We start from the raw sequence: 12,910 nt of genomic DNA, 5'->3' as shown, positions 1-12,910 counted from the left end.
AGGTTTCTAACCTGGAAGACATAAGCATGGAATTCATTTTATTGCCAGTTTTGGTGGAGGCTGATGAGAACTGCCAAGGCTTCAAAAAAGTGTGACATGTGCAGAGTTTGTTCACATAGAAATTAATGCTTTTTTCTAGCTTCATAACCCCTGTTCCCTTCTTGTGAACCTCATCTTCTGAGAAAATCTTAGTGTACCAATTTACTAACATAATTTGTAAAAGGATGTTAGTGAAACAAAGCTTTTAGACTTTTATGGAAATATTTGAAATTAATTAGTCTTGCCAACTTTTATTTGCATAGGGTCTCTTCCAACTGTATTTTTTCCCCTCAAGTATAACTTTTATTAAGATTGATTTTAAACAATAAAACTTAGAGAATCTGTGTACAAAGAGCTTGAAGAATTTAAATACGTGGGTTTATTATTAACACAGTAGCAAATATATCAAGGAAACACGCCCCATGAAAAGTGTTTCAAAGAAACAGAAATCTGCCCTGGGAAAGGTCTGTATCCAATAAGTAAGCCCGAAAAAGCTTATTTGCTCCGTGATGCCCGCAGATAAACCTGCCAACCCTCGGTGTGATTGAAGAAGCCAGTTTGAGACTCAGCCTAGCCCAGGCAAGCTTCTGGTCCCCAGCTGCACTCAACAAACTTCGACACAATGGTGTTCGCATTTTGGAAGGTCTTTCTGATCCTAAACTGCCTTGCAGGTAAGGAAAGAATCTCTAAACTACCAAAGAAAATTGGGAATGAAGTTTCACTTTAGGCTGAAATTGTAAATTTTTACATAGAATATTCCCCATCCTCTGTACTGCAAAGAAAATATGATTAGTATGCTAAGTAAAATAATTTTTAGAAATCTTGCTTAGCAAATATGTGCTATGCTGATTTGGAGGGGGGCAGCCTGTAAATAGAATTGTTTATGTAGCTTCTGAATTTAAAAATATTTTGAAAGAAAAATCACAGTAGCTTTCTTTTTTTTTTAGTTTGGAAGTTGAACAGATGAACTTACTCAGAAGCTCAAGTCTGTGCTAAAGATATTTTTTTCTATTTTACTTGAGTAGTATTTCCTTTAAGCTCCCTGTGATGGACTTGATTTGCTACAGCAGGCAGAGTCTGGCTGGGAGGGCCTGCCATGCTTTACTAACATTTCTTAGGGACTTGTATTTTTCCAAGCCTAAGCTTGTATTTTGGAAAATATGTGAGTGATTTATCGTTGTGTACAATATGGGTGTTTTCAGGGATTTGAGCAGAACAAAACCATTTTTAGAGTTAAAATACTGATGTTGGTTAGGACCGTAAGAGATCGCTAATTCCGAAAAATTACTTGGCTAGTTTTTTCAAATACCAGATATATTTTGAATCTGTTCTTATGATAAATGAAGTCCATAGTAGACAAAATAATATTCTTTCTCCAAAAATGATATCTTTAAGCCATCAGTAATATTAGGCAGTCATTAGAATGAGGTTTACGAAGCATATCTAATGATATAAGAAAATGCTCAGGATAAAATATTAAGTGAGAAAGCGGGATATACGCACATGCTTAGAATAAATTACTAGAAGGTTATATACCAAACCACTCATAGTGATTACCTCTGAGTGATGAAATCATAGATGATTTTAATTTTATTCCCCAGTTTTTCCATATTTCCCAGGGTTTCTACAAAGATATTATACAATTTTTATAACCAGAATAAAAGTGTTACTTTTCAAAACTGTATGGTTTTTAGTAATAGTTCTCTAAATGTTCATTATGAAATGCTTAAACGAATATGTTCTATGGAGTCCAGAAGGGAATAATGCATTTATCCAGTGATCTAACCAGGACTTAGAGCTGGAAAAAGTCACTTTTTTTAATTTCCATCTTGCTGGGAACAGATGTTACTACTTTCCCTTTCCCTCAGGAATATTCATTTTAAACCTTAACTTTACACAGTGAAAGTCTTTGTTTCCTTTAAAGAGCTTCCAGTCATTAGCTAATTGAGTAGCCCCTGGGCCTCCTGCACCAGCCCTCTAAAATCACACCTGTAGTCAACACCTGTTTTTCTATATGAGGCCTTCATCTGGCTTATAGTAGACCCAATTTTGGAACAGTTGTAAGATTTTTTTTTTTACTGTAACTAACATTATATATATATATAACATTATATATATATAACTTTGTTGATTATAAATGTAATGTGCAGTCATTTTAGAAAGGTTGGAAAATATAGAAGTATATAAATAAGAATAAATATCCCAGCAATCTTACCACAAATGTGGGTAAATTTCTTATTTTTCCTTTGCAAGTGTATATATTACATTACAAAATTGGGTATATACCTTCTATGGAATTGTTTAAAAAATTACACAAATGTCTTGGTAAAAAAAATTAAGAAAAAAATGTCCACCTGCCTGATTATCTGGCCTGGGGCAGGGGTTGAGTGCAGGGTAGAAGGGATCAATGGGGGAAAAAGGGGGACATCTTTAATTCAACAATAAAGATAAATTAAAAAAAAAAAAACATGAGCCTTCCAAAAAAGCACTAAAATCCATTCTCCATTTGCATGTTTCTTCCAAATAAATGTAAAAAACTGTTTTACATATATATAACTGTTATTGTTATATATATAATTACTTACACGATGTCAGGATCTTACTTGATTGTGACTTTTAGAACAAAGCCCAATCAGAGTGACTAATAAATATTTCAGAGCCTTTGCTTTTAAATTACTGTATAACTAGTTTTATTGGCATATATACATATGTATCTATACATACACAGTCTAGCTGGCCCAAAGCAAAATATGGTAGTGTCAGTCTAGCAGATGGAATGGAAATGTGGTATAATATCTTGTTGTTTGCCATGCTCACATATGTATAGAGGTCAGAAGAAGATTTCAATCGTTTATACCTGATATTAGTAGTGTCCATCAATAGTTCCAGATATGGCTGTGAGGCAACTGATAATGTTTCCATCGGTGGTGTGTAATTTGATGGGCTAGCTGAGCTTGTTTTGTGGTCAAAAAAATGTCACGTTTTTGGTATCAGGCATGGTGCCAGGCACATAGTGGGTATAAAGGAAATATTTATTGAAAGAATGAATTACCTTCTGAAATTCTGCCATTTGCAACATGGACAGACCTTGAGAGAATTATGCTAAGTGAAATAAGTCAGATAAAGACAATACTGTGTGATTGAACTTATATGTGGAATCTAAAATACCTGAATTCATAGAAACAGAGAGTAGAGTGATAGTTACCAGGGTGGGTGGATAGGGGAAACAGGGACATGTTGGTCAAAGGGTACAAACTTCCAGTAATAAGATGAATATGTTCTAAGGATATAATGTACAGCATGGAGAGTATAGTTAACAATATTGTATTACATACTTAAAAGTTGCTAAGAAAGTAGATTTTAAGTGTTTGCACCAAAAAAAATAAATGCTAATTATGTGATGTGATAGAAGTGTTTACTAATGCTATGGTGCTAAACATTTTGCATTATATACGCGCATCAAATCCACACTTTATACATGTTAAACTTACACAATGTTATATGTAAATAAAGCTGGAAAAAGAAAAGAATGAATTACTTTCCCAAACATCCAGAAATAATTTTCACATACGTATTTAAAATCAGTTGTCTGTACAACTAAGCAAGGCAGATTTTATTTTAATCAAAATCTTTCTGATGACTCCTTAGGAAGTCTTAGGCTAAATTCTATTTTAGGAAAATAAGTTCAATCAAAGATGTCTTCTGCAAAAAGTTCATGTGTATCATGTTAGGTGCTTGTAATATATATTAGTTACCTAATGGAAATGTACGTTCATGTTTCTTCCATCTTCTGGAGGAATATGCTATGCATTTTAAAGCAGTAATATATTTGAACTTTGGTTTTACAGTCAACTCAGAAAAGTGAGCGATCATTTGGTTATGTTATCATCTAACTCAAAAATGATGCCATTATACATGAAGTTGCAGGAAATTAAATCACTTCAAATGCATCAGATTAAATATGGCTATTTGGGGGATATTTTTGTTGTGATATATTAGGAGGATAATACCCCCACAATAAACAAAGTGCCTGTCACAATGTATGTGTTAAATAAATGAATGAGCAATCACTACCAAAACGTAAGTATTTAAAATCTTTTTAGAGTGTTGATTAATTTGTGTATACACCTTGGATTATTTTCCTTTCATAATAGGCATTGACTTTTTAAAAGCAGTCACACATATTTTAACCACATCTGCAGTTTTTTGGTGTGTTTTGTGTGATTCAGTCAGGTCATGAGTGAAATTGCAATCATAAATTTTGTTTAAATCAGGTACTAATTGTTTTTTATTAACAATTTTTAATGTTGACATAATTGCAGGTGTCACCCTTTCCCCCGCCCTTTGCTCACCCCTACTCACCCCCACCTTCCCCTACCTTGGCTTCACCAAACTATTGTCCTTGTTCATGGGTTATGCATATGTGTTCTTTAGCTAATCCCTTCATCTTCTTTATCCAGTCACCCCCACCTCCCTCCCCTCAGGTACTAATCTTTATTTTGCTATTTATTCACAGTTTCATTAATGTAGAGATTTTTCTGCCTTTTTTTCAATTTTTAAACAATTTAGAGAAAATTAATCCAAAGAAGGAGAATTTTTTTCCAACCTGACACTCATAGAATCACCTCCAGTTTAAGACTAAATTTGCACTGTTCACCATCTACCTGTGGCTAAGTTTAATAAGTTCAAATTAAATAAAATTAGAAATATAGTTCCTAAGACTAAATTTGTACTGTTCACCATCTACATGTGGCTAAGTTTAATAAGTTCAAATTAAATAAAATTAGAAATATAGTTCCTCAGTCACACTAGCCACATTTCAGGTGCTCCATAGCTACATGTGGGTAATGGCTACTGAGTTAGATAGACAGTGTAGAGATAGAATATTTCTATCATCATAAAAAGTTCTATTGCACAGTGCTGGGCTAGAGGATGAGCTCAGAGGTTTAAGTAATGTACACTAGTTGAATGATGTAACATTTTTAAAAAGTTCAACTAGAAAAATATAGCTCTTACCTCTGAATTATATTGTCGCTATATTAGGGATGGACAATTTCTGAAAACCATCTTTTCTTCAGAATTTAAGAATTAATTTTGGTCCTGAGTATTGGAAATTGGGCAATAAAATTGTCTGGACATATTATCTTGCTGATTGTTACTTGTTTACAGGACAAAGTGTATATTTTTCAAAATATATTGTCTTGCAGTAGATTTGGAAGTTATCATCTTTATTCCAAGGTGATATTGTTGAGCTCTTACAGATCTCAAATTATTTATATAATTATATGCCTATTTTAATATGTTGAAAATGTTTAAATCAGATTTATAATTTTCAGATCCTTGATTTTCATGTGCCTTCATTTTGGTCTGTGCTATAAATGGATTCCTACTGCATTGACATGGCAGGCAGAGATTGTGTCTCCTTCATTATTGTTTCCCCAGTGTTAGCAATATTTGTGGCACAAATAGGTGCTCAACAGGTATTTGTTGATAGGTACCATGGCTTGCCTTTTCTGAGAACTGTGCTTACTCTTCCTTCAAACACTTTTGTTGAGAACGGCCTTTAAAGGGTTTTTGGTGTTTTTTTGGGGGCCTTACCTGATCATAAGTTCCCACCATTAACCAATTCCCTAACAGATATTGAGACTCCAACTAGAGGACAAAAATGATGGCCAAATAGTATCTCCAAAATTTCTATTTTTAGGGCAAAGTTTCTGGGAACTTTAAAACTTTAATGGCCATGAAATCCCCATTCTATACTTTTTATTTTAGACATTTGGAAGATATTTGGAAGTCATCATTTAGGCATAACCAGAGATGAATATAGCAAACTTCCAGGAGAAATTAGATGGGCTTTTTGAGGGCAGAGGAACACCTCTTAGCTTTCTCCAATGAAGTTTCCATCAGAAAAAGTAACTGCTTTCTGCAGACCAATTTCATTTTGTGGAAAGGCATTGTGGGAACCAAGAAAACACGGGGAGGAAAAATTGGGAAGAGGGAAACTGCATGGAGTTAGAAGGTGTTGCATTGGTGTGTGCCCTAAAGCACTTCTCTCAATTCATCAAGACATAGGTTGCCATGTAAACAGCCAACTCTGGCAGAGAAGCAGCTGGACCAGGTGGCCTAGCTGTGAAAGAGAACACAGCTATTGAATCCAGGAAACCAGGGGTAATCAGTGCAATGGTTACTTTTTCTTTAAATTTTTCAAAGTATTTGTCACTTCACTGAGTTCCTTTTGCCTGATTACTGCCATTAAGAAAAACAAAATTAAAGAATTCTTTGGCATGCAAAATTGGGAAGGGTGCCAGGAATTTGTCTTTCTGTACTATTTCCTTTGATCTTCTTACAATCTCTGTATCCTCATCCCACCCTTATACCTTATCTATAACCCTGCAGGCAGGTAGGGCTCTCATTCCAGCCCCCCCCCACCCCACCCTGCCCCGTAGCATAGAGAGGACCTCTTAAACTTGACTTTTTCTTCTAATACCTGGCAGTCTTATGTTCCATCATGGAGAACTTCTGTACTCTCTAACCTTGAAATGGATGTTAACCAATTATTTAGACTAGCTAATGCCACTATAGTGTTACTCACATCGTCCACTATAACAGTTCTTTGGAAAATGCTTATGTAGTACTGAGAATTTCAAGTACAGTAGTAGGCTGGATTTTGGGGTAGGGAGCTCTTTGGTGTTTGTCCAAATCATATGAGTAACTCACCCTTTTATAAGGCCACCAGTTCTCAAATTTTGTGGTCTCAGGCCCCTTTTACACTCTTAAAACTTGAGGGAGATTTCTGGTTTAGACAAAATGGCATAAACTTGTTTATCCTTGCTTCTCCTGCTATGAACAAGTACAAAGGCTCCCTGGAAATAATGCAACAGACAACCAAGTGAGAGCTCTGAAAGATGATTTAAAAAATAAGCCCGGAATCCTGGGGAAAAAAGAGAGGGAGGGTGTCTTACGTCTCTTAACCCAACAAGAGTGAACCCACTTGTGGCATTTCCTGATCCTAACCTAGCAATAGAGGGCAGCTCACAGGGAGGCTCATTCTTCCCCCAGATGGAATGGGAGTCCATCTGAAATCAGATGAGCCCAATACCACTGGCAAGGGGGAATCATCAGGAGTCCCAACAACAATAGTAGACAAAGAAAGCATGTTTCTTCCCCACTGGGCCTGAGCCCACCTACTTTCACATAGATACTGAAGTGGGAGGATGGAACAGACAAGAGGGATAAAGCTTCAGCAGTAGAAGGCTCTTTGTCTCTGTGGGCCTGAGACTCTACCCTACCCCAACAGAAACACTAGGAGTGTCCCATCATAACAGCCACCCACTGAGAGACACCCAGCAGCCTGACCTGGGGAAACCCTTCCACTCACTCAGACAAAAGGATCAGGGACAAATCGAAGTCCTACTGACACCAGGTAAACCAAACAGACTACAACAACACCAACAAGACTGAAAATTTAGCCTTAGAACCATAGCACACAAAAGTAGGCTTAGGCCTATGTACAAAACATAAAGAATATATAAAATAAAAGAGACTGCCTGCTAAAATAAAAGATTAAAATAGACATTTCCTAACATAATAGACAAAACGTCTGTGGGATTTGACAAATTTATAATGACATGTATCCACCATTATTATACAGATTAGATTCACTGCCCTAAAAATGCTCTGTGCTCCACCACTGTCATCCTCTCCTGTACCACCTTGCAAACACTGTCTCCATAGTGTTGCCTTTTCCAGAAAGTCATAGAGTTGGAATCACATGTATGTAGACTTTCTGATTTGGCTTCTTTCACTTAAGAATATCATTTAATTTTCCTCCTTGTCTTTATAGCTCATTTCTTTTTAGCACTGAATAATATTCCATTGTCTGGACATACCATAGTTAATTAATCCATTCAACTACAGAAAGACATCTTGGTTGCCCAAATTTGGACAATTATAAATAAAGCTGCTATAAACATCTGTATGCAAATTTTGGTGTGGACATAAATTTTCAAATTCTTTCGGTAAATACCAAGAAGTGCTATTGCTGGATAGTATGGTAAGAGTATGTTTAGTTTTGTAAGAAACCACTAAATTGTCTTCCAAAGTGTCTGTACCATTTTGCATTCCCACCAGCAATGAATGAGAGTTCCTGTTGCTCCACATCTTTGCCAGTATTCAGTGTTGTCAGGGTTTTTTATTTTGGCCGTTCTAATGGATGTGTAGTGGTATCTTATTATTGTTGTTTTAATTTGCATTTCCCTGGTGATATATGATGTGGAGTATTTTTTCATATCCTTATTTGCTATACATATATCATCTTTGGAGAAATATCTGTTAAGGCCTGTTTTTGTCTGGTTGCTTGTTTTCCTGTTATTGAGCTTTAAGAGTTCTTTGTACATTTTAGATAACAGTTCTTTATCAGACATGTCTTTTGCAAATAGTTTCTCCCAGTCTGTGGCTTGTCTTTTCATTCTCTTAATAGTATCTTTATCAGAGCAAAAGTTTTAAATTTTAATAAAGTCCAGCTTATCAATTATTTTCTTGCATGTGTTGTGCTTTTGGTTTTGTATCTAAAGTCATAATCAAACCCAAAGCCATCTAGATTTTCTCGTATGTTACATTCTAGCAGTTTTATAGTTTTTCTTTTTACACTTAGATCTGTGACCCATTTCGAGATAATTTATATGAAAGCTGTAAGGTCTGTGTCTAGATTTGGTTTTTTGCTCATGAACATCAACTTGTTCCAGCAGCATTTGTTGAAAAGATTATCTTTGCTCCATTGTATTGCCTTTGTTTCTTTGTCAAAGAATCAGTTGACTATATTTATTTGGGTCTATTTCTGGGCTCTCTATTTTGTTCCATTGATCTATTTGCCTATTGACAATACTACACAGTCTTGATTACCGTATCATAGCTTTATAGGAAGTCTTGAAGTTGGGTAGAGTCAGCCCTCCAACTTTGCTTTCCTTCAATATTGTGTTGGCTTTCCATATAAACTTTAGAATAAATTTGTCAATATCCACAAAATAACTTTCTGGAATTTTGATTGGGGTTACATTAAGTCTGTAGGTCAAGTTCAGAAGAATTGACATTTTGACAATATTGAGTCCTCCAATCCATAAACATGGAATATCTCTCCATTTACTTAGTTTTTCTTCAATTTCTTTCATCAAAGTTTTTTAGTTTTCCTCATACAGATCTTGTACAGATTTTGTTAGATTTATACTTAAGTCTTTCATTTTGGGGGATGCTGATGTAAATGGTATTGTGTTTTAATTTCAAACTCCACTTGTTCATTGTTGGTATGTAAGAAAGCAATAAACTTTTGTATATTAACCTTGTATCCTGAAAACTTGCCATAATCACTTGTTAGTTCCAGGAGTTTTTTTGTTGATTATTTTGGATTTTCTACATAGGCAATTATGTTATCTGTCATTTCTTTCACAATCTGTATATCTTTTATTTCCTTTTCATGTCTTACTACATTAGCTAAGACTTCCACTATGAAGTAGAAAAAGGAGTGATGGAAGGGACACCCTTGCCTTCTTTCTGATCTTAGTTAAGAAAGCTTCTAGTTTTTCATTATTAAGTACAATGTTAGCTGTAGGTATTTTATAGATGTCCTTTATCAAGTTGAGGAAGTTTTGCTCTATTGTTATTCCTAGTTTATTGAGAGTTTTTAAAAAATCTCAAATGGGTGTGAGATTTTGTCAAATGCTTTTTCTGCATGTATTGATATGATTATGTGATTTTTTTTTCTTCTTTAGCTTGGTTCTGTGATGAACTACATTAATTGATTTTCAAGTGTTGAACCAGGCTTGCATACCTGGGATAAATTCCACTTGATAATGGTGTAGAATTCTTTTTATATATTGTTGAATTTGATTTGTTAATAATTTATTGAGGATTTTTGCATCTATGTTCCTGAGATGTATTTGATTTCTTGTATTGTCTTTGTCTGGTTTTAGTAGTAGGGTGATAAGGCCATCATAGAATGAGTTAGGAAGTATTACCTCTGTTCTACTTCTGAAAGAGATTGTAGAGAATTGGTGTAATTTCTTCCTTAAATATTTGGTAGATTTCACCAATGAACTCATCTGGGCTTGGTGCTTCCTCTTTAGGTAGATTATTTATTATTGATTCAATTTCTTTAATAGATATAGGCCTGTTCATATTGTTTTCTTCTTGTTGTATGAGTTTTGGAATATTGTGTCTTTCAGGAAATTGGCATTTCATCTAGATTATTGAAGTTGTGGGCATAAAGTTGTCCTGTGTTTCTATCCTTTTAATGTCCATAGAATATGTAGTGATGGCTTTTTTTCATTTCTGATATTAGTAATTTGTGTCCTCTATATTTTTTTCTTAGTTAGCTTGGCTAGAGTCTTATCAATATTATTGACCTTTGCAAATAACCCATTTTAGTTTTATTGGTTTTCTTTATTGATTTCTTGTTTTTCAATTTCATTGATTTCTGCTCTTTTATTATTTCTTTTCTCTTGCTTCCTTTGGATTTAATCTGCTATTTTTCTTAGTTCCCTAAGATACAAGCTTAAAATGACTGATTTAAGGTCTTTCTTCTTTTCTAATATATGTATTCAGTGGTATAAATTTCCCTCTAAAGACTGCTTTTGATACATACTATAAATTTTGATAAGTGGTGTTTTCATTTTTATTTAGTTCAAAATATTTTTAAATTTTTCTTGAGATTTCTTCCTGACCCATTTGTTATTTAGAAGTATGTTATATAATCACCATGTATTTTTGGACTTTCCGGTAATTTCTTTGTTATTGATTTCTACTTTAATTTCATTGTGGTCTGATAGCAGACGTTGTATGACTTCTATTCTTTTAAGTTAATTAAGGTTTGTTTTTATCATAACTTGGTCTATCTTGGTGAGTATTCATAATGTTTTAAAGCATATCTTTTTGTATTGAACACTTCACTCAATAACAGCAGAATGCACTCCCCCACCTCCCAAGGACCTAAAGACATTTACCAAGATAGACCATGTGCTTGGCCTTAAAACAGACATCAAATTTTTTTAAAAATTGAAATCAGACAAGTGCATTGTGTTCTCTGAGCACAATGCAATCAAACTAGACATCAAGAACAGAAAGATGATAAGTAAGCCTTTAAACCCTTGAAAGTTATACAACACACTTCTAAATAATCTACAGATCAAAGATGAAGTCTCAAAGAAAAATTTAAAAATATACATAAACTGAGTGAAAAAAATATAACATATAGAAATATGTAACATGCAGCTTAAGCACAGCTGAGAGAGAAATTTATAATACTAAATGCTTACATTTGAAATGAAGAACTGTCCCACGTCATTAATTGAAATTTCTACATCAAGGATCTAGATAAAGAAGAACAAAATAACCCCAAAGCAAGCAGAAAGAAGGAAATAATTAAGAGCTAAAGTCAATGGAATTAAAATATGAAAACAATAGAGAAAATTAAATGAAATAAAAATTTTTTTCTTTGGGGAAAAAAATCAATAAATAAAATTGACAAACCTTTAGCAAGACTGGTAAAAATAAAAACAGATAAGATGAATCATCAATAGCAGTAATGAAATATGGGATATCACTATAGATTCTGCAGTCATTAAAATTTTTAAGAGGACAGAAATCCCATGCATATTTTACACAACCCCAGCCCCATGTTAACATTTTGTGAAACTATAGTATAGTATCACCACCAGGACACTGACATTGATACAATCCACTGATTTTATTTATATTTCTCCATTTTTATTTGTACTTGTGTGTATGTATATGTATTTAATTCTATACAATCTTCAATTAGAAATTATTGGGGACCCTAAAGAATTTTTTCTATATTTACTGTACTAGCAAAAAAAAGTTAAATACAAAAATACACAAGCACACATTCAATTAGTTACCAGAACAATTACATCATTACCTATTATGTAACTTCTAAAACACTTCATTGTACACTTATGAGAGGGTGAGACTGAAAAAGAAAAATGACATCTTAGTATTATTATCAATATAATTTTGACCTTTTAGTCTAACAAAATGTTCTTAGATATAGGACAACAAACTCATCCTGGTTTTCCTGGGGCTTTTCTGGTTTAAGCACTGAGAGTCCTAGCAAACCAGTATGATTTGCCTGAGACTTATCTGGTATTAAAATGTAAAGTCCCATATCCAAAGGACCCCTAAGTTCTGCGAAAACTGGATTGGTTGTTCTCCGTACTCAAGGGCTTTTGTGGGTCCCCGGATGGCATTTTAAGAACCTCTGTTCAAGGCCATCCTTACACAGAAGAAATTCCCAGTTCAGTGCTATCACCTCACCGTCACATAGGATTTGAGTATCTTCACATAAAAAATTGTTAAAAATTCCCCTACCCCATGCCAATTGCTTGCTCAACTTTCCTGTATGGTTTCTTTTACCTTCTCCTCTTCACCTCGGATTCTGCAAAAAAGATGTCATTGAAAGTGCTTTGTAATGAAAAAGTAACATGAGAATATGAGTGTGTACTATTACCTTTTTGATGATTATCTTTTCAGGTCAAGTTAGTGTGGTGCAAGTGACCATCCCAAACAGTGTCGTGAATGTGACTGTTGGATCTGATGCCACTCTCATCTGCACCTACACCAGCACTGTGGCCTCCCGGGACAATCTTTCCATCCAGTGGTCACTCTCCAATAAGAAGGAGTCACGGCCAATTACTGTAAGAACTTTATTCCTAAACTATTCCCCTTTGGTAGTTCTGACATAAACCATTGAAGTCAGTGTGTGAAGGAATGGTGAACCAGTGCCAACAGTGGCAAAACATCAGATACAAAGAATTTGAAAGTATCAGTTTAGGGAATACCATCATGTAAGTTACTTAGCCTT

General features: G+C 34.4%; 1 protein-coding gene across 1 annotated transcript in view; it reads left to right on the top strand.

Annotated features, from left to right (window-relative positions):
* Positions 1–661: 661 nt before the first annotated feature.
* VSIG1 (V-set and immunoglobulin domain containing 1) overlaps positions 662–12,910 on the top strand; it is a 33,062-nt gene continuing 20,813 nt past the window's right edge. The window contains exons 1-2 of the mRNA XM_016198692.2: positions 662–710; positions 12,580–12,743. Of these exons, the coding sequence (XP_016054178.2) occupies positions 662–710; positions 12,580–12,743 (213 nt within the window). The remainder of the gene's footprint in view (positions 711–12,579; positions 12,744–12,910) is intronic.

Source organism: Miniopterus natalensis, chromosome X (assembly GCF_054644295.1).
Source record: "Miniopterus natalensis isolate mMinNat1 chromosome X, mMinNat1.hap1, whole genome shotgun sequence".
NCBI classification, from domain to species: Eukaryota; Metazoa; Chordata; class Mammalia; order Chiroptera; family Miniopteridae; genus Miniopterus; species Miniopterus natalensis.
This window is presented reverse-complemented; position numbering and strand designations above follow the sequence as displayed.